The sequence below is a fragment of the Thamnophis elegans genome, chromosome 6 (assembly GCF_009769535.1).
Source record: "Thamnophis elegans isolate rThaEle1 chromosome 6, rThaEle1.pri, whole genome shotgun sequence".
Lineage (NCBI taxonomy): Eukaryota > Metazoa > Chordata > Lepidosauria > Squamata > Colubridae > Thamnophis > Thamnophis elegans.
Window position 1 is genome coordinate 67,684,988 of NC_045546.1, and position 21,201 is coordinate 67,706,188.

General features: G+C 37.9%; 1 protein-coding gene across 1 annotated transcript in view; it reads right to left on the reverse strand.

Moving 5' to 3' along the window:
• Positions 1-1,033: 1,033 nt before the first annotated feature.
• The window catches only part of POLR3F (RNA polymerase III subunit F), a 52,457-nt gene continuing 32,289 nt past the window's right edge, over positions 1,034-21,201 (reverse strand). Inside the window, exons 6-9 of the mRNA XM_032220076.1 lie at positions 13,411-13,554; positions 11,920-12,027; positions 10,620-10,811; positions 1,034-1,629 (exon numbers count right to left, since the gene is read on the reverse strand). Coding sequence (XP_032075967.1) covers positions 1,552-1,629; positions 10,620-10,811; positions 11,920-12,027; positions 13,411-13,554 — 522 coding nt within the window. The 3' untranslated portion in view covers positions 1,034-1,551. The remainder of the gene's footprint in view (positions 1,630-10,619; positions 10,812-11,919; positions 12,028-13,410; positions 13,555-21,201) is intronic.

Genomic DNA, 21,201 nt, shown 5'->3' on the forward strand with positions numbered 1-21,201 from the left:
GAAGCTTATTAAGGACTTGGCAGACTAGCTTGACATGCTCCTCCATCGTCTCAGTGCAAATGAGAATGTCATTCAGGTAAACTAGGACCCTCTTATACAAGTGCTCGTGCAGCACCTCGTCATTCATGAGGGGACATGGGTACATATTCTTCATGCACACCCCATTGATTCCCCTAAACTCTACACATAATCTCGTTTCCTTGAACAGGACTGGGGCCACTACTCGGGATTTAGCTGGCTGGATAAAGCCCCTGGCTAGGTTCTTGCAATGTACTTCCTCAGATTCTTCATCTCCTTGGGGTCATGAAGTACATCTTGGGCTTGGATAGTTTTGCCCCTGGCAGGATCTCAATCACTCAGTCTATGGACCTGTGAGGAGGCAGCATGTCATACTCCTCCTACCCAAACCCCTCTGCCAGGTCCTGGTATTCTCTGGGGATGGTCTGGGTCCCCTGACCCTGCCCTTGGATGTTCTGGGCCCTCAACTCCTGTCCTCTGTAGAGAGGCAACCAGCAGGTGATGAACTTCTCAGCACTCCCTTCAGGAGTCTTATTGTTATGTCTGGCACATTGGATGAAAACATTTTACATTCCATAAGACCCTCTCTCCCCCCATAAGTATGGCAACTAAGAAATGAAGCAAGAAAAATATGGCTTCAGCTAGAGTCGTTTTGAGAGTTGACATACATACTATACAATTGAATCCAATTATTTTCCATTCTCCTACACTCTATTTGACTTAAAAAATTATGGGAAGGATTTTTTCATGAGCTACACTTAATTATAGACATAGAGGATATCCATTTGTAAAGCATTGTTTGTTAGTGCACAACCTTTCTAGGTCCAGTTGCAGCTACTCTATACTTTGCATGCAGAAATATCAAGATTTATTGTTTTTAAAACTGCTTCAAATCAGTTTCTGACTGATTTTGGCAGCAGCATATAATCAGTTTGATTCTGAGAGAAGTATGATAGGTTCTAATATTTCCAGATTCTACATTTTTGGTCAAACACACACAGCAACTTACACAGGATTGATTTTGCATTTTAATAAATTTTCAAGAAATCTGTTTTTCAATATTAAAGTAAAAACATTTATATTACTGAATATAGCACCAACTATACAAAGCATTGCCACTTTTGGAAATTCTCTTATTTTAATTTTTTTTTCACATCTGGGTGGACTGAAACCCTGATTTCCAGTTCCATTAAATAGTGAACTAAAGATTCCTCTAATAAGATAATCTTAACGCATACTGCAGGATTCAGTTGCAACTCACAGGTTCATTTTATTCAGCACAGCAAACTAATACTCTTGGCCAAAATTTAATTTGTCTCTTAAAGCTTTGTTTCATTGTATCCCGATGTATCTTTCTATGTATCTTACTATGTATATGTAGGAATATAGATTTAATCCTACAGCAGCTCGTTTAGCATATGACAGGGCAGTCAATTTTTTCAAAAGTATCAACCCAATGCCCAAGCAGTTTTACTCATAAAAAGTTTGATTTATCAGGTTTAAAGTTTCAGAGCCAATTTCTTCATTTGATTCCTAAAACTCTAGCCATTCCATCATGTAAATACAGTTTGCAGGAGATACTTCTCCACCTTCATGGCAATCATCAAAAACCTAGGAAGGGAATAAGATACAAATATGATATATTATTTGATCAATCAAACTGTATCAACCAATATTCACAAACAATTATGTGAACAATTTATATACAAGTAACCTTACTTCTAAACTCTGTAAGTGTAGAGTGGTGCTAGCTGCTGCTCAGAGAGAATCTATGAATCCATGAAAAGACACAAATTATATAGAATAACAGAATTGGAAAGGATTTGGAAGTCTTCGAGTCAAACTGTCTGCTCAAGCAGGAAATTCTATATCATGGTTTCTTAAAAACTTCAGTGATCAAGCACCCACAACTTCTGAAGGCAAGTCACTCAACTGTCAGGAAATTTCTTATATTTAGGATGGTGTTCTGACTCAGCCTTAGCAGAACCAATAAACAGACTCCTGGCCCCCCAAAAAATTCTCTTCGTGTAACTACTGTGAATTACTGTCATTCACACACCAAAAAGTCCAGGCAATAATCCTTCCAAGGGTTAACTGAAGTACAGACCTTATCAATTCCTTGGGATAAATGCCAGGCCGGAAGCTTCCAGCCGCAAAGCTGTAAATTAAATTCTGGCAAACAATCTCTGAGGCATGAACCACAATGAGCAAATCTTCTGACTGAATGGTTGTCTCCCACAATCATCACTCCCCTTTTTTTTTCTATTTATTCCCCAGCCAGGGAGGGTCCATGTGTGCCTTGCTTCCCGAGTTGAGCCCTGGTCCTCAGTTGTTCTCCTCTCCGCAAAGCTCTGCGCATTCATGCATCTGGAACAGGCTCCAGCTGTTCTTCCTCCCCACTTATCTCAGCCTCCAAAGGCAGCTGCCTCTCTGGTGGCTGGGAAATGTTGGATAGCCCTGACTCTTAACTCTGCTTCCAACGCACAGCATCCATCAGAGCTTTCTCCAGACTCCAGTACTGGCCCAAGTTCCTTCCCAACCTTCTCATCATCTGAGTCTGCGGCCAACTCCATTGGCAGATGGCGGGCCATAACAGATGGATCTCTCTTTGATTCATTTCCACCCATTGTTTCTTCTCCTGTGTTCAGGTGCTTTGGAGAATAAATTGACCCTGTCTTCTTTATGGCGATTCCTTAGATATTGGAAGATTGCTATCAAGTCACCCCAGTCCTTCTTTTCATTAGACTAGACTCAATTCCTTCGACTGTTCTTCATATCTTTTAGCCTCCAGTCTTCTAATTGCATTACGCTCATGTTGGAAGCACCAAGGCACATCCAGGTTGAAAGGATTAATTGGTGACATCACTGTTACCCAGGAGACACCCAGTTGGCGGCTCCTTTCATGTCCTAAGCAGGAGCTTGGGATGGGAGGTCACTCCATCCCACAGCAGCACTCAGGTCTTGAATGCAGGCTTGCTACTTGTCAAGCCAGCATCCAAACCATGTGAGCCACCATGCGCTTAGTCCCTAATCATAGGTTGGTTACTTATGGTCTACTTTATCAAATGCCTTACTGAAGTCCAAGAAAATTATGGCTATGGTCCCTTAATTTTGTCACTTTGTCAAAGAATGCAATAAGGTTTGCTTGGAATGCCAGGGTTTTGACAAACCCACGTTGACTTCTGGTTACAAGTGCTTGCTTCGAGGTGTTCATAGATATGTTACTTGATTTGGTTGATTTGTTTTTTCCAGGATCTTTCCAGGTGTTATGAAGCACAAGAAAGTACAACTTCATTCAGAACCCCTTCCCTCAACATTAGTTGACAGAATCCTAGAATAATCTGATTAATTTTACTAATCAAGTACTAATCAAGTACTAATTATAGTAATAGCTGTTGGAGACCAACTGCTATTACTATATTCCTAAACTACAATATTTAAATGTCATATTTTAAAATGAGATTTGAAAGAGAAGTTAGTGCAATAGAATAATACATCAATATAGTATAATCACAGACTTAAGTGGCAATCTAAAAGTTTTTTTTCTGGAAGTAACTGCAGTGCATCAATAATACACTAATCTGGAGGCTAGGATTGAATATAGCAATAGCAGTAGACTTATATACCGCTTCATAGGCCTTTCAGGCCTCTCTAAGCGGTTTACAGAGAGTCAGCATATTGCCCCCAACAATCTGGGTCCTCATTTTACCCACCTCGGAAGGATGGAAGGCTGAGTCAACCCTGAGCCGGTGAGATTTGAACCGCTGACCTGCTGATCTAGCAGTAGCCTGCAGTGCTGCATTTAACCACTGCGCCACCTTGGCTCTTAGCTGCCTAATGAAATAAGGGGTGCCCCAAGCCTAGGACATCCTGTACCTTGAATGGCAAAGTGAAAGCAGAAACCTTGGGATCTTTGCGACTACACAGCTTTTCTTTCAGGAAAAGGGAAGCCCCACAGAGAAGCATACACAGTATACATTTTTGCTCAACTCAAATTTCCAAGTGCTGAGAGCCAGTTTGATCTACTGGTTAAGGTATCAAGCTTGAAACAGGACATTTTAAGTTTAAGTCCTGCGTTAGCCTTGAAAGTCAACTAGGCTATTCACTTTCTATCAGCCCAACCCACTCCACAGGATTATTGTGGGGAGGAAAGTGTGTTGTATACATTCACCATCTTGAGTTATTTGTAAAAATAATAAAGGTGGGATATAAATAATTAACAAATAGATTGTCATGTTTCAGACCATTTTAATTAACAGAAATTCAATTATTTTTGTTGTACTGATGACCTTTTATGAACAGTAATTGATGGGCCAAAGAATACTATGTATAATAGATGCATTTCATATTCTGATTGTTAGGAAGAAGCTTCAAGGATAAATATCAATGGTAGCTGAGCAATACACAATGCATATTGATAAATCTGGTTTTTGCCTATTATTTCTTGGAGGATTATCTTAAATTTACAATAATCTTTGACAATTAATTAAATTACTTTCTGAATTAGATACTAGAAATATATTTTGAATATAACATTTACAAGTTTTAACAGTTTTGTTTCTGAATATAATTTAAAATGCTAATGTTTAATGTACCATATTTTTGGAGTATAAGACGCTCCGAAATATAAGATGCACCTAGCTTTTGGTGAAGAAAACCGAGGGGGGGGGGGAATCTGCCTCTGCCTCTGCCTCCCAGCAATTTGCCCCCTTGCAGCCAACAGCAAACAGTACAGACGATATACACTGTAGTGTATTTCTGTGCATGTGTGCCTGACCCATAGAAATAGCAAAGAATTGGAGAAATGTACATTATGGCACTATATTAATGCCAAAAAGTTTTCTTAAATATAGTCATTCTAACTACTCCCAATTATTTAATTAAATCTACTCCAAACATGACTAAGCCAGGGTCTAACTCAGCTGCCTTATCTTAATACTACAACAGAACACTGTTACATTTCAGACTATACTTGTACAGATGCTGTTAAAATTGATACGGCTTTCTGGAAATATATGTTATTCTCTGCTATTTAAAAGAAAATACAATAGCACTGGCCCTCTTCAAATCAAGCATTTATTTTAAAAAGCTTCTTCATTTTGTTAAGTTGTCTAGAACAATAATAAAGCAGTCTTTAAAAAATAAGTCTAATAATTTGAAAAACCTATAGGCATTTATAGTTATTGAATTACCTCCTTGCAGCGAACAGCCTGTTTCAGTTTAACCTGATTAGCACAAGAAAAAAAATCTGCCTCCTAGCAATTTGCCTCCTTGCAGCAAACAGGAAGTTTCAGTTTTATCACTACCTCCACCATCAAAATTCTTCCTTCTTGATCTGTATAAATTTGTTTAGGATTGTTTCCTTAATGTATAAAACTACCCCTCTTTTCTTTTGTTGTGCTAAGGAAAAATAAACCCAGGACACATTCTATTCAAACATGCACAAATCATGTTTAGAATAGACATGATATGGATGTCGCCAGAATTAAGAACAAATGTGAAAAGGGTAGAGATAGAAACAAATATATGGGCTGACCATAACCCAATAAAAATTAGTTGGAAGGGGCAAAAGAAAAAGTGGAGAGGGACATTGAACCAATCTATAGTAAAAGAAAAAGAATTTATACAAACAATAGCAAAAGAAATGGAATTCTTTAAGGAGAATAAAAAAGAAGAGAATTCACTGCAAAATGTATGGGATACAGCTAAAGCATATATTATGAGGCCAGCGATAACTTACATAGGGATAAAAATCAAGGAAAAAACAACAACACCAAAGAAAAGACATTAGAAGACTTCCGGTGATGTTGCTGCAAGGTCAACGTAGGGGAACAGGGGGCCGCACCCCTGCAATCTTCATTGGAGGCCCCGCCCCAACAAGGGGCTAAAGTCACCCTGTAGGGGTGACTAATAAAGAGGGGCCCCTGCAGGTCCTGGAGAGCAGCGGCTCTCCAGCTGAACCCAGAGTTTCTTCCCTCTGTACTGAAGATGAGGCAGCCATCATGGCCGCAGTGAAGCAGAGGCTGCCAAAGAAACTAAGACTGTGCTGCAGCAGTGAGAGAGGACAATGATTAGAGCTGGGTAAGGTGAATCTTAACTTCTGCTTAGGAATAGACCCCAAAAGAAAATCAATCCAGGAAAAGAGGCTCTCTGGAATATTTTTAAGCGACGATTAAGAAGAGACACAGAAAAGTTGCACCCTAACAGGAAATAAGTAAAAGATATAAAATATGAAAATACTTTAATTTTATTGGCATGGCTCTGATTAGATCCCTGAAAATGCTGAACAGCTGTCTATTGGATATTTTGTTTGAATTAACTTGAAATATATAATTGGCAGAATAGCTTTAAAGTGGCTTTTTGACGTTGATCTTTAAGGTGAGACGTCACTTACTGGCAAATAAATATATACTATGTCAGAGGTCCCCAAACCTTTTGAATAGAGGGCCGATTCATGGTCCCTCACACTGTTGGGGGGCCGGACTGACAGAGTGGGTGTGGCCAATTTAGCAGTCCATTTTGCCTCTGTCCTTGCTGTACTTGCTCAACCCAAGGATAAAAGACCATGATATAACTGGAAAGTCTGAAAATGTGCAACAAGGAATGATGAATCAAGATAATAAAATCAGGAAACAGGGGAGATAACTAGAATCTTAGAGGATGAGATAGTACAACAAATAGAACAAGGAGATAAGAAAGAGGAGACAATAAACTGGGGTGAAATAAGATTGGGAAAATATATATTAGGTGGTAGAAAAATGGAAGTCAATAAATTGAAAGATATTTCTGGAAAAAAGACAGAGGATTTGGCAAATCTGTGTGGGTGGACTGGCAGCAAAAAATAGCGGAGATGGAAATAATGGTTGGGTTGAAAATGAAAGATGTAGATGAGGACCCAAAGTGGGAATATGGGAGGCAAGTTAAAAAGACAAGAAGGGAAATTTCCAAAAGAGTGAGAGATGATGGAGAAAAAGGATCTTTTTTCTTTAAAACGAGGAGGAGGAGGAGGAGGAGGAGGAGGAGGAGGAGGAGGAGGAGGAGGAGAAGGAAGATTGGCTGCACTGAGAATTAGAATAGATTAAATAGATTTAAAAAATAGAATTAAGGGGAATATTGTTATACATACTTTTCTATAACATAATTAAAGTGAATGCTGGAGGTTAAGATTAGATTTTGAAAAAGGATATTAGATATGCCCAAGAACAGTGTTATGACTATTAGAAGGATGTAATATTGATTAATTGAAAAATGAAGGAATACGTACTGATATCAATATATATAATAACACTAGACGATGTTCATTTGATTAATGTAGTAATTTTTATTTGTATTAGTATTGGTTTTGTATCAAAATGAACGATACTCAGACGCCACACTGTCCATGCAATGCTTTGAGCAATACTTTGCCTTGGACTCTGTTTTAATTTTGGATGTTATTTGGAACCCTGACACAAGCTATGCTAAATGAAAGAATAAAGATGATGGAACTAATAGAGGAATAACAGACAAAAGAATAACAAATCACCAGGACCAGACAGACTACCTGCAGAAGTTTATAAACATTTACAGGATGCATTAAGTTTATCAATGCTAGAGGTGAAGTATTGCTAGAAGCTAAGATCCCAAATACTTGGATAGAAGCAGATATTACATTAATCCTGAAAGAAGATTCAGATGTAACACAATAAAGAACTAGTAACTGCGTTACTAAATGCAGACTACAAAATATTTGTATCAATAATAGCAGAAAGATTTAAAATATTTTTGAATGAATTTATACATCCAGACCAAAATGGATTTCTACCAAAAAGACAAATTAAAAATAATGTAAGATTTATCTTAGATATGTTGGAGTGCAATCAGAAAAATAAATGGCATTGATCTTTTTAGATGCACAAAAAGCATTTGACAATGTAAATTGGCAATTTATATTACACCAATTAGAGTGTATGGACTTCGGTGAGAGGTTTATAAAAATGATTAAGACAATATATTCCAAACAAATGCCAAAAGTGATTGTGAACAGGGAATCGACTGAAATTTTTGATATTAAAAAGGCACAAGACAAGGATGCCCCTCTGTCCCCATTGTTATTCATATTAACATTGGAAGTGATAAACAGAAGTATTAGACATGACCCAGAAATAAAAGGTATGGAAATAAAAAGAGAAAAGTACAAATTGCAAGCATTTGCGGATGACCTAGTATTTATTCTAGAAGAGCCATTGGAAACCGTCTCCAAGCTAATGGTAAAATAGAAGAATTTGGAGAAGTTGCAGGATTGAAAATAGATAAAGAAAAAATCAAAATATTAGTTAAAAACCTCACAGATAAAAAGAAAAATGAATTGACAAAGAAGACAGACCTCCAGGTAATTAAGAAAGTAAAATATTTGGAAATCTATTTAACGGCAAGATGTGCAACAATTAAAGAAGATAACTATACTAGGTTAACATAACAAATCAAACGGGATCTGGAAAATTGGAAAAACCTGAAACTGTCAGTGGTAGGAAGAATAGCAGCCATAAAAATTTCAGTTGGCCTCCCAATTATCAGCTGTTTCAGACATGTGGAGGCAGCAATAGACAATGGCAATCACTGCAGCCTGAAACAGCTGATGGTTGGGAGGCCTGCTTGTGCTAATCAGGCTATGCTGAAGCTGAAACTGGCTGTTTGCTGCAAGGAGGCAAATTGCTGGGAGGCAGAGGCCAAAGGATCGGGGCCGGTGGGTGGGCGGGGCTACATTTGGTGTATAAGATGCACCCAAATTTTCATCCTCGTTTAGGGGAGGGAAATGCATCTTATACGCCAAAAAAAATTTTTTCTTCCCATACCCATCCACATGAAAACAGGAACAGAAGGCTCTATCAACAGTCAGCTTATGCCTTTGTCATCTCTCAGTTGTGCTACTATAACTTGCTCTATAGGGGATTGTTCTTGAAGATGACCAAGAAACTTCAGCTAAATATAAGATACAATTATTCATATACAGAGGAAATGCCCAAAGATAAACTGATTACCAAAATACTTCTACATGGCGTTCAAGTTGACTGTAATAACGATTCAATTCTCCCTCCATCTTTATTTTGGTCATATCAACTTGGCATATTAAATATTTCTGCCTGCTATTTTCCCCAAAACATAGAGAGGTGGATTGGACTCTGAACTTGGGAGTTTGTGAGAATGATTGCTCTTGAAATAATATTGAGAAAACCTGTTAAAACTTGTGCCTTTACGTGGGCATGGGGGATTTAGAAGTTGATAAAACCTGTACCTGGGATGTCTATGAGCATTGCTTTCTTATTGCTATTATTGCTAAGAATTTTGTTTCTATGGGCTTCTATAAATTTATTGCAATAAAGATTATAAGCCGACCAGAATTGGTGATTATGACAATGAGAGGGACATCTGTTATGGAATCCACAACTGGTTAGCCAACTGCAAAAGTTGCTGTGTGAACACAGCAAGTATATTCTGGAACTTAAGGCTGCTGTTGATTCTGTTCCTAAGAGGCACAAAGACTTCCAAGTGGTGATTAACACCGATAAGAAGCCTTGTGGAAAGCACTGAAGTCATTTCAATGCCCCCAGAAGTGGCTGTTCTCATTGTCGGCCAAGATTTTGAGAAGAGAGATATCGTTCTCCACATCAGAGACAACAGCTTGTTACGAATCAGTGAGGTTTAGTCTCCAGTACCCTCTGATGTTCTGCTGTGGAGAAGATGGCTATTATATCAATATACCTCAGTGTGAACCAAACACCAAAGTTCCTCTCAAGAAGACCGTGTCTGCTGCTGCCTTTTACATTTACAGGATAATGGAGCGTGATGGCGAAGAATATTATCTACTGCTGTTCCAGTTCTGTAGTGAAGCATGGGTATCCAACCAACTAGTGACTGATATTTTTAACTTTTCCTTGATATTTCAACACAGAATAAAAGGGATTTTTTTAAAAATTAAACCTGGAATGAGCAAATAAACTACTAGTAATATAAGCCAAATAATAAATTTGCTGAAAAATATCAATCCAGTAGTTTCTACAATGTATTCACCAATAGAACCTTACTTGAATGATTTCCCATTCCTGCTTAATTATTTTACCAGATATAAAACAATACCCTGTACAGGTAGTCCTCAACTTACAACCACAATTGAGTCCAAAATTCCTGTTGCTAAGTGAGGTATTTGTTAAGTGAGTTTTGCTCCATTTTACAATCTTTCTTGCCACAGTTGTTAAGTGAATCACTGTAGTTAAGTGAATCTGGCTTCCCGTTGATTTTGCTTGTCAGAAGGGTAAAAAAGCTAACCACGGGACACTGCAACTATCACAAAATGAGTCAGTTGCCAAGTCAGTTGAATTATGATCACATGACCATGAAGATGCTGCTCATATAAGCAGGGGGACGCTGCAACAGTCGTGAGAAAACTTAATATAATAATAAGTCATTTTTTCCAGTACTGCTATAATTTTGAACAGACACTAAATGAAGTAAGATGAGGACTACCTGTATTCTGAAGTCTAATTTGAATGACTGATATGCAGATAAATTTTAACGAGTCACATTAATAAAACATCTGATCTCAATACCTGAGGAATACTTACTGGACAAAGTCCGCAAGGTATCCGTATCAACCCAGTGGGTTGTATAACTGGATTGATAGCTCTGTAGAGTTTCATGTGCCCATCTACACTCCCTGCTGATGCTTCCTTTGCAGCAATAATGGTCATTTCTACTTTTCCATCATATATTAAGGTATTTAAAATGGTTTCTATATCTTCCATTGACAATTCCACCTAAATAATTTAAAAAGCTCAAGTAAGAATTATTTAAGAAAAGGAGTATACTGATGCTTGAAAAGCAGGCTATTGTAAATGCTTCTATTACACAACTTATGCTTAATTGAACAGGACTGTTTTTTAAAAATCCAATTGGAACTTCAGCATGATTTCAGCATGAAAGGATTAACATTAGTTTAGTTATCAAGAAATGTGGTAAAGGCAATTACTTTCAAATTACATAGACTATGCAGGCTCCCTCTGAGGGAGATGGGCAGTCTAGAAATACAAATTATAAATAAATAAAAATAATAAAGAGGAGTAAAATTGTCAGAGGTAGGCTGAATATCCATTTTAAAAAGGAAACATAGTTCACCCAAAAGCAGACTTTATGTCTATGCCAGCCAAAAAAAAAAAAGAATAAAAAGTGCTTTAAATCAAGGGGATCATAAAGCTCATCTACTGTATTTGAGCTCTCACTAATTCAGAATTAGTTTTGCATGATATGATGCAAGAAGGCCATCCAATACTATTAAAAATATGCCCATGAAAAAATATATCCATTTTTTTTTCTATCAGGTATAATCTTAATTTTCTTCAAAACTGAAATCTGTTTTATATTCAATTAATATTAAAAGTAATTGCTAAACCCAATAATCCAACATTTCTTCAAGGTACATTCTGAAGCTATACATTTTAATTTAAAAGTCTCGATTGAACCCAGACTACTATTGCTTACAGGAAAAAATACTTCCTTTTCTTTTTCATTCTCTCTTTCTTTCTTTTCCTATTTCTGTGGATAAAAACTAAAAAATAGGATCTAATTTTTAATAAATAATATTCAAATTGATTTATAATCCAATTGATTACTTTTTTAAAATGGATCCTGAAAGCCACTGGCAAAAATTAACAATTATTCAGATACCCTTTAGAACCATGAATGAGTTACAACGAATAGGAGCAGCTTAAGTCCCCATAAAGTGACCACTGCATTAATGCAACTCAACTAAAGGTGGACATTCACATGATCTACAAAAACAACAAAAAAGAAAATGCCTATTATTTTGCAAGACACAATGTTGTTCTTTAAGTACAAAATGAAAAACTAATACACCACTGGTCTTACCTTACTAATACCTAGCTCACTGATATATTTCCACACCTCATGAGAAGAAGCGAATGAGCTGTTTCTTTGTATCATAGGATTCTGCTTGGTTTCTCGAGCTGCTTCAGCCTACAAGATAATACCAACGGAAAAAAGATATAGTAGAGAAGCAACCTATATCAGTGGATAAGGGCATTTTAGCTGGTATTCATTCAAAGATGTTTGCAAGTAAGCTATTCATACAGTGTTTTAAATAAGCATTTCTTGGCATCAAAATAATTAACCTTTAACAAACGCCTCTATGGCTTCCCTTTGCTGCACTTCATTAACTTCTTCAACATTAATGTTTTTTTTTAAAACAAATGCTGTAAACTTTAATAAATGATTTTTTAAAAATTATTTTTTATTCATAGACTGGAGTCATAAACAGTAACAATTACCACAGTATCTAGCAGGAAATAAAACTGGCCTATTTTTTCTTCAGAAAAGTGTTTGCAACTTTCTTCAGAGAATAGAAGAAAACACAAAGGGATTTGTTATCTCATGATTTAATTTTACTCAATAATGAGTTGGCTAAAGAGTTAGCTAATAAAGTTGAAATGACACAAATATTGGAATAAAACTACACGAAATGCTGACATTCTCAGTGCTATTAAAAGTTAAAGATAGGCAGTATTCTGGAAAGCAGAATGTTAGAAATTTAAACATGTAAATTAGAATTATCTGTAATATACTAGGACTCTGGACTTTTTTTTTATGCCACATAAAGTGCCACATCTGCCATATTAAATGTAGGTGCCTAACCAGCTTGTGGGATCATTACATGAAACATCTGCTTTTTTAGTTATATCCCAGAGATCCTTTCCTTAGGAATAGTTTTAATGTACTCAAACTGTTTGGGGAAAAAAACCATTATAGGAGTCACAGGCTTCATAGCATCCACTATAAGAGGCAAGATCCAATTTGAATACTCTGAAGTATCACAAAATTATAGTTAGAAAGCATCATTAATACTATCCAACTCCTTGCTCTATAAAATTTATATACAGTCTGAGTTTTTAAAAATCCAGCTAAAGAGAATCTACAAATTTGATAAAAGTAGGGACTGGAAATCTTAAGAGACTTGTTGCAATGATCTGCAGTAAAAGTTGGACAGATTTAGAGAAACCTTATCAAGTCCAGAATGATAACTATCACCATTATAATTAGTTAGGATACATTGTCGTGTTGTAACTGATCTATTTTTTTCTTATTTTCCCCCTTTGCACAGCAGGGAGATTGAAGAGGAATGAATTACAAGAGAATGTGTACGCACACAATTGGGAACAAATTGGGATTTTTGTGTAACATGCCTGCAGCTCCCAGTGTTGCCAGTACTATCACAAAGCTTCCGTGGGTATTTCCCATTGAGTAACTACTTGCTCCCTCGTAATTCCCTCTTGTAAGCGGGGAAAGAAGAAAGGGGAAAGAATGTTTGCAAATTACATATATACCTTAGCAAATTACATTTACCTTAGTCTGAAGAAATTTAAAACACTGTTGATTTAGCACCTCTACAAATTCAGATTCGAAGTCTTGGTCACTATACCAAGCTCCTCCTGTCACAGAACGATCCGGCTGGAGATTGTACAACATGTACACTTTCTTCTTGGATGCCTATTGAGTTAATGACATGTTTTATTCAACTCCTCTGCAATATGAAAAACCTTCTAATATTTATCTTTAAGAAAATTTATCCTGTATGAGACAGGTATGCCTCAACTTACAATGATTAGTTTAGTAATTATTTGAAATTACAATGGCACTGAAAAAAGTGACTTATGACCATTTTTCAAATTTATGACTGTTGCAGCATCCCTGTGGTCACATGATCAAAATTTGGAAATTGGCAATTAGCATGTATTTATGTTTGCCGTGTCCTGGGGTCATGTGATCACCTTTTGTAACCTCTTGACAATCAAAGTCAATGAAGAAACCAGTTTCACTTAATGTCCATGTTACTAACAACTGCAGTGATTCACGTAACAACTCTGGCAAGAAAGATTGTAAAATGGGGCAAAACACACTTAATAATGGACTTGCTAACAACAGACATTTTTTATTTAATTGTACTTATAAGTCAAGAACTACCTGTAGTGCTCCAGGGTCTTTGAAAGATATGGTTAAATGCTTCCAAGTTCATGTCTGCCAGCTCCTTCAGAACTCTGGGATGTAAAACATCAAGTCCCGGTGATTTGAACTTGTCTAGAACAGACAGGCGTTCTTTTATCATTTTCTTTCTTAATTTAATTTAATCCCTAGTCTGTCTTTTACAGTTGTTTTGGGTAGGTTGGGCTGTATTATCTTTTTGTGTAAAGATAGATGCAAAGAATGAATTAAGTAGCTCTGCTTTCTCTCTATTGCCTGTTACTTCCTTGCCATCTTCTCTCATTAGTGGACTGATGGTTTCCTTGACTTTTTTCTTGTTTTTCATATGTTGAAAGAAACTTTTACTATGGTATTTTTGACATTTGTTGCAAGTCTTATTTCACTCTGAGTCTTAGCTTTCCTAACTTCATCTTTGCAAGTTTGGGCTATTTGTTGGTATTCTGCCTTAATTATATGTCGCTCTTTCCATTTTTTGTACTTATCTTTTTTGACTTTCAGTTTATCAGATAGTTTGTGTAATCATGCGTGTTACTTCTTGGATTTCTTGTTTTTCTTTTTCAGCAGAATTGAGCTGGACTGGACATTTATAATCATACTTTATAGTTTCCCAAACTTCTTGAATTGTTTTCCCCTTTATGATTTTCATCCATCCCAAGCTATTTCTAAGTTCGTTAAAATGAGCTTTTTTAAAGTCTAAGGCACTGGTTAGATTATTATTCTATTGTTTGTGTTTCGATTATATTGAATTCCAATGATATGGTCACTCTCTCCCAAAATTCTGGCTACTTCAATCCTCTATTATCATTTCTTCTCTATTAGTAAGAATTAGGTCCAGTATAGCTATCCTAATTCCCACTTCTATCTTTTGACAAAATTGTCAGTCAGGTTGGTCAGGAATCTGTTTGATATCTCACTTGATGCAGAATTTGTCTCCCAATTGATGTCAAGATAAAGTCCCCCATTACTATTGTGATGTGTTTCTTACAGATATGTTAACTGGTTAACAAAAAGTTCATCTATTTCTTCTGCTTGATTGGGTAGCCTGCAGTATACATTTATGGAAATCTCATTCTTTTTTTTTCTTTTATATTGACCTATATGCATTCCTGGAGACTTTCATTCTTGGTTTTATGCATTTTTGTAGAGATGTAATGAACGCTTACGTATAATGCAACTCTACCTCCTCTTTTATTTCTTTTGAAATTTGTATCTCTCCATCTGTACATTTGGGTCATGAGTTTATTCCCCCCCCCTTTTTTTTTGATTGCTCAAAGTTCCAATTTATTAAGAGAACCATATTAGCACATTTGGGAAGACCCAAATCTGAAAGCTTCCTGGTTTTCCCCATACAGTTGAAAGTTCAAGATCTTGCCCCCACACCCGTAAGTCCATCACATGGTCCAATCTCCCACTGCCACGCTGGCAGCTCCACCCATCCAGTTCCGGTCAGGTACAGAGGTGCAAAGACAAAGGATGACATTGACTTTCTAGAAAGAATTTTGTTATGGCTACATTGCGTTCTAACTCCGTACAATCCCCCCTCTCATTTTCTCACAATAGAAAATGCATAGTAGAATAATAGAAAGTGTGGCGGGCCAAAGATCCAAAAGAAAATATGGCTGCAGGCTTGACAACTGAGGGACTTCAACAGCTGGCTGGGGAATTTGGGGAGTTGAAGTCCTTTTATAAAAAACTTTATTTTCTTTAGGCAAAAATCACATCTTTGCAACACATTACACTTCTTTTACATATCTGTTGTGATTCTTTTATCTGTACATATAAGTCTTATATAACTATAAATAAATATGCATTTATATTATCATACCTTTTTTCTTCATTCTATATATAAGATTCTATGTATTCTATGTATAATCTTTACTACATTTGACTCATTTTGTATCCATTTCCTATTATTTATTTGCTACAGTCTATTTCGTATTTCTATCTTTTAAACATTTTCCGATTTTATAGTTGTTTTTTAATTTATCGATCTTTCTTCTTTTCTTTTTTGCTTTCATACTTCCCCCCCTTTCCTTTAGCCAATTATACCATAAATCCCATACAAAGTAAATTCAGATTCTTCTTTCTCTTTTAATTCTTTCGTGAGCCTATCCATCTCTGCACATTCCAATATTGTTTATTACATTTTCTTCTGTTGGTGTGTAATTATTTTTCCAGTTTTGTGTGAATGTAATTCTCGCTGCCGTGATTATGTGTAAAATTAAGTATCAATATTTTTTTATAATTCCAAACGAATATAATTCCAGTTTTAGTGCAATTTGGTGTGTGGTGATTTCCTCCAGCCAATATTTTATTTTTTTCCCCAATATTTTTTCACAGATGAGCACGTCCATCACATATGGTAGTATGTTCTGTGTTGTTGGTTGCATTTCCAACAGATAGGTGAGCATTCCGGGAACATTTTCACAATTCTCGCTGGTGGAAGATGCCATCTGTAGAATATCTTGTACATGTTCTCTCTAGATGCCATTGCCATCATTAATTTATATTTTTTCCCCATTCTGCTAATTCTATAGTATACCAAAAATTTGTTATCATGTTATCATTGTTTCTTTCACCATTTCTTCTTCCATTTTAAATTCTAATAAATAATGATATATTTTTTAATCAATTTTTCTTCGGTTCCATGTAGAATTTTATCCAGTTCTTGTGGCTCTTATAAAATCCACCCCTTTCTGTTTTTTTTTATACCTTGCCTGTATTTGTAAATAAGGCCATCAGCCTATGTCTATTCCCTCGTCTTTCAATTCTTGCCTTGTATTTAGTCTTTATTGGTTATCTAATATATGTTTATATCTTATTATCTTGTTTATGTGCTACCACTAAATGCAGGCAGGGGAAAAACACCGGTGGCTGATGCTTCAGCACCATGGAGAGAGATCTCCATGGATTTCATTGTTGAATTGGCCAAGAGTTCTGGAAACACAGTGATCTGGGTTGTCACAGATTTTTCTCAAAATAGGTTAATTTCATCCCATGCTAAAAGTTCCCTATGGCTAAAGCCTTGGTTAATTTCATCCCATGCTAAAAGTTCCCTATGGCTAAAGCCTTGGTCCACAGTTTTTGGTCCATATGGTCCACATGGCAATAATGCATGGGGCCCCATGACATATTATTTTGGATAGGAGGGGCCAATTCATGTCCAAGCTTTTTTTAAACTACTTGAGACTGAGCAGGGAGTTAGTTCTAGTCATCATCCACAAACGGGGCCACAGAACAAATGAACTCAGGTCTGTAACAGTACCTGTGCTGTTGTATTAATTACCAGCAGGACAACTGGACTGAACTACTGCCTTTTGCAGAAGTATACTATAATAATACAGTTCACACTACCATAGGTTTTACTCCTTTCAGAGTAGCCACAGAGCAAGAATTTAATGCTATGCCTGAGTTACCCTCACATGAACCAGATATAACTTCCTTGAAACAGTGGATCAGTCATTTGGCCAGCGGTTCGCAAAGCTTTGAATGAAGGCAAGGCTGCCTATAAAGCACAAGCCGACAAGAAACTAACTGAACCTAAACCTTATAAAGTGGGGGACAAAGTTTACCTTTCCAAGTTTCTAAAAATTTTTGCACTAGCCTAAAAAGTTGGATACTAAATATATTGGGCCTTTCCCCATAGTTCACATCATTAACTCTGTCACAGTGGAATTATAACTCCGTAAGTCATTACAGTAAGTCCACCCCATTTTCCATTGTAGCTTATTGAAGGCTGAAGTCACCTCTGATCTTTGTCTGGCTACTACCCCTGTTCCAGCCCCGATTATGGTAGAGGGTGAACAACATTTTGAGGTTCAGGGAATACTTGACTCTAGGAAATTTCACGGGACCATGCAATACCTGGTGGCTTGGAAACACCTCCCCTTCTCACACACAATGAATGGGTTCACAAAAAACATGTGCATGCCCCTAAATTAGTATGTATATTTCATCAATTGTACCCTGACATTTGATTTTACATTTCCTTTGTCTCCCCTTCCCTCTTTTGCTTTCTTTCAGGTGGACTTCCCATTTTTCTAGAGGGGTCGGCATGTCAGGTCCCAGATATTTCTTCAGGAATGCTGGCATTTTGGTGGGAAAAAGGGGGGGGAGGAATGGAGTGGTCTGTATATGAAGTTTCCAGTTTCTGTTTCCTGCATTACTGTGTTAATCTCTGTATGAAGTCTCTGTTTCTGTTTTCCTGCAATGATGTAGCGTGGGAGGGGTTTGGTTATCATTGCTTTAAAGAGCTGGTTTTAAGTGAGAAACTTCAGTTCTTGCCTAGATCTCTTGTTATCACAAACCTTCCAATAAAAGCTCCTTTTGGAACAACTGCAGTTTCAAGAGTCCTGTTTTCTTGAGAAGATTGGAGAGGCAAGACCTTAACATTGACATGGAGAGATGGTGGGCAATATGGGAAAAGGAAGCCTATGCAGTCCACAGGGCTCTCCTTTCCTGGTTGCACTTCTTAGAAGGGAGTAAAGTGCCTTTTGAGGTCTTTTGATTACAACAACCTCAAAGCCCTAAAGACCCCCCATCCCGGAAGCGTTCCCCCAAGCAGGTCTGCTGGGCGCAATACTTCAAATGGTTCGATTTTGAGCTAAAATCCGGGGCGGGGTGACTTGCTAGCAGTTTCCTTGTCAAGAAAGCCACAATTTAACAGTCAAAGGGAGGTCATCCACACGATCATTTCCGCCTCCCAACAGGTGACTGAAATCACCACAAGAGGTCAATCCAGACGTCAGAGAGACCCTAAGGGGGATCAAATGACAGCGGTACTGAAGACTGCACTACCAGCCAACTGGGAGTTCAAAGAAAATCAAGAAAGCCTGACCCTACGAGAGGGGTTAGCTTGGAAAGGATCCCTGCCAGTTTGAGGCTTCAGATCCTAAAACGCAGCCATAACTCCAAATTAGCCAGCCATTTTGGATTCCTAAAAACCCTCCACTAGCCAGGAGGCAATTCTGGTGGCCCAAGTTGAAAGCAGATGTGGAGGATTACGTTAAGAGCTGCTGTACATGTGCAACTATGAAAATGAGACCAGGGAAACCCCTTGGACTTCTCCAGCAAGTGGCCAACCCCTGCCGGTCCTGGAGGAAATTGCTATGGACATCACCTGTTCAGGATTTCCCTCAGTTAGTAAGCTGGCCAAGATGTTTATTAAGCAGATCTACCGATTACATGGAATGCCCCGCAGGTTCATCTCTGACAGGGGGGTCCAGTTAAGTGCTAAATTCTGAAGGGAGTTTTTAAAGTCCATTGAATCGACCCAGGAACTTAGCTCAGCTTTTCCAAGTACTAACGGGGCCTTAGAATATACGAATGCATGGTGGAGAAGCTATGTGGACTATCAACAAGAAAACTGGGCAATTTGCTGCCTTTCGTGGAGGTGGCTTACAACAACGCAGTGCACAGTAGCACCGGGCTAACCCACTTTCAAATCACTAGCAGCATGGAATTTGTTCCCATGCTCGAGTTGCCACAAGAACTGCCATCATCTATGACCCTGGCCAAATGGTTGGAATTGCTGAGAACACAAATTGGGAGACCACGAAGAAATCACCAGCGGAGACAGCAGAGGCTTACAAGAAACAGGTGGATGAATTATGATCTCTCCAACCTCTCCCCTCTTTCTGGGTGGGAGATCATGTATATTTGTTAACCATATGTCAACTCTCTGTATTGACATTTCATGCAGAGCTTCGGCAGAGCCCGATCTCAGATTACAGTAGCTGGGTTGAGATGAATGAAGCTATTGGATAATGTGAATTATTGACAAGACTGAAGGGAGGGAAGAAACACAAAGTTCAAAAGCAGATAAAGCAAAAAAGATGGCTGCGAATAAGAAATGCCTAATGAAGAATGCCTAATGAAGCTGTTAATAAATCACTGCTTTTTGTATTACAATATCGGGTCGCTTATTATGAAGCAGACATCGTTAGGGTACTTTACACCATATACCTTAAGCTCAAATTGCCTAGCAAGAAACTAGGACCTAAGTTCCTAGGGCGATTTCCAATAGTGAAAGTAATCAATCCAATAACAGGACAGCTTAGCCTCCCACTCCTATTAGGGAATGTGCATCCAGTTTTCCATAGCAACTTGCTGAAACCTGCAGTCAGATCACAATTCAGACGCAGGACTGTCCAGCGCCTAAGCCAATGATTGTGTAGAGAGAGACTCATTATGAAGTTAAGAAAATATTGGACTCCAGAGTGCATAGGGGTCACTTGTAATATTTAGATAATTGGAAGGGGTACCCTTTGTCTGAGGCTACCTGGGTTAAGAGCTGGGATGTGAAGGCAGATAGATTAGTGAAACAGTTCCATGATAAATTCCCTAGCAAGCCAAAAGGTCCGGGGGGGGGGGGGAGAAGGATTAGGAACAGCTGTACTAAACCCCCTCCCTAATATCATTTCAGGAACTACTCATCATCTGAGGAGGGAAGCCTACCAGCCCTAGAGCCATCTTTAACTTGTAATCTTCAGGACTGCAACAACAGTGGATGGGCAAGCTGTGAGAACGAGGGCAATGGAGACAGTGTGGGGAGTATAGCCATAACAACATTTTCCCCTTAGGAGTCAAGGATGTTCAGCCTGCACCTGGGCAGGCATGAATGGGAGTCAACTACAGTTGGGACAGCAACCTGATTGGACCATGTTATGCCCATGTGGATGCAGGGGAAGGAACATTGGCTTTACTTTGGATGGCAAGTATCTGGGGGCTTCAGATTTGGGTTTTCCCAGATGTGCCAATATGACATCTCTAATAAATTCAAGCTTTGAAGAAAATGCCTGCCTTCGGGTTTTTATTTTGTGGGAACCCTGATATTATACCTGTCCTTGTGTACTAGTAGTGCAAGTTCACCTTATTGCTTCTCCACATTTTTAGCATTTGTATAGTATTTCAGTCATGTGTGGCTGAACCTGGGTATGCTTCCTATATCTTCTACTTTATTCCCGAGTTTTCCTTCGTTCCCATCACTCCCCACCTAATTGTTTGATTGTGTGTCTTGGGGTTAATGCTTGGGATTAGGACCTAAAGATCCTAAGATATGGTCACCCTCCCCGCTCAATTTTTGTTTAAAGCCCTTCTGATAAGTTGAGCCAGTCATTTTCTGAATACATTCTTCATGGTTCATGTAAAGTGCAG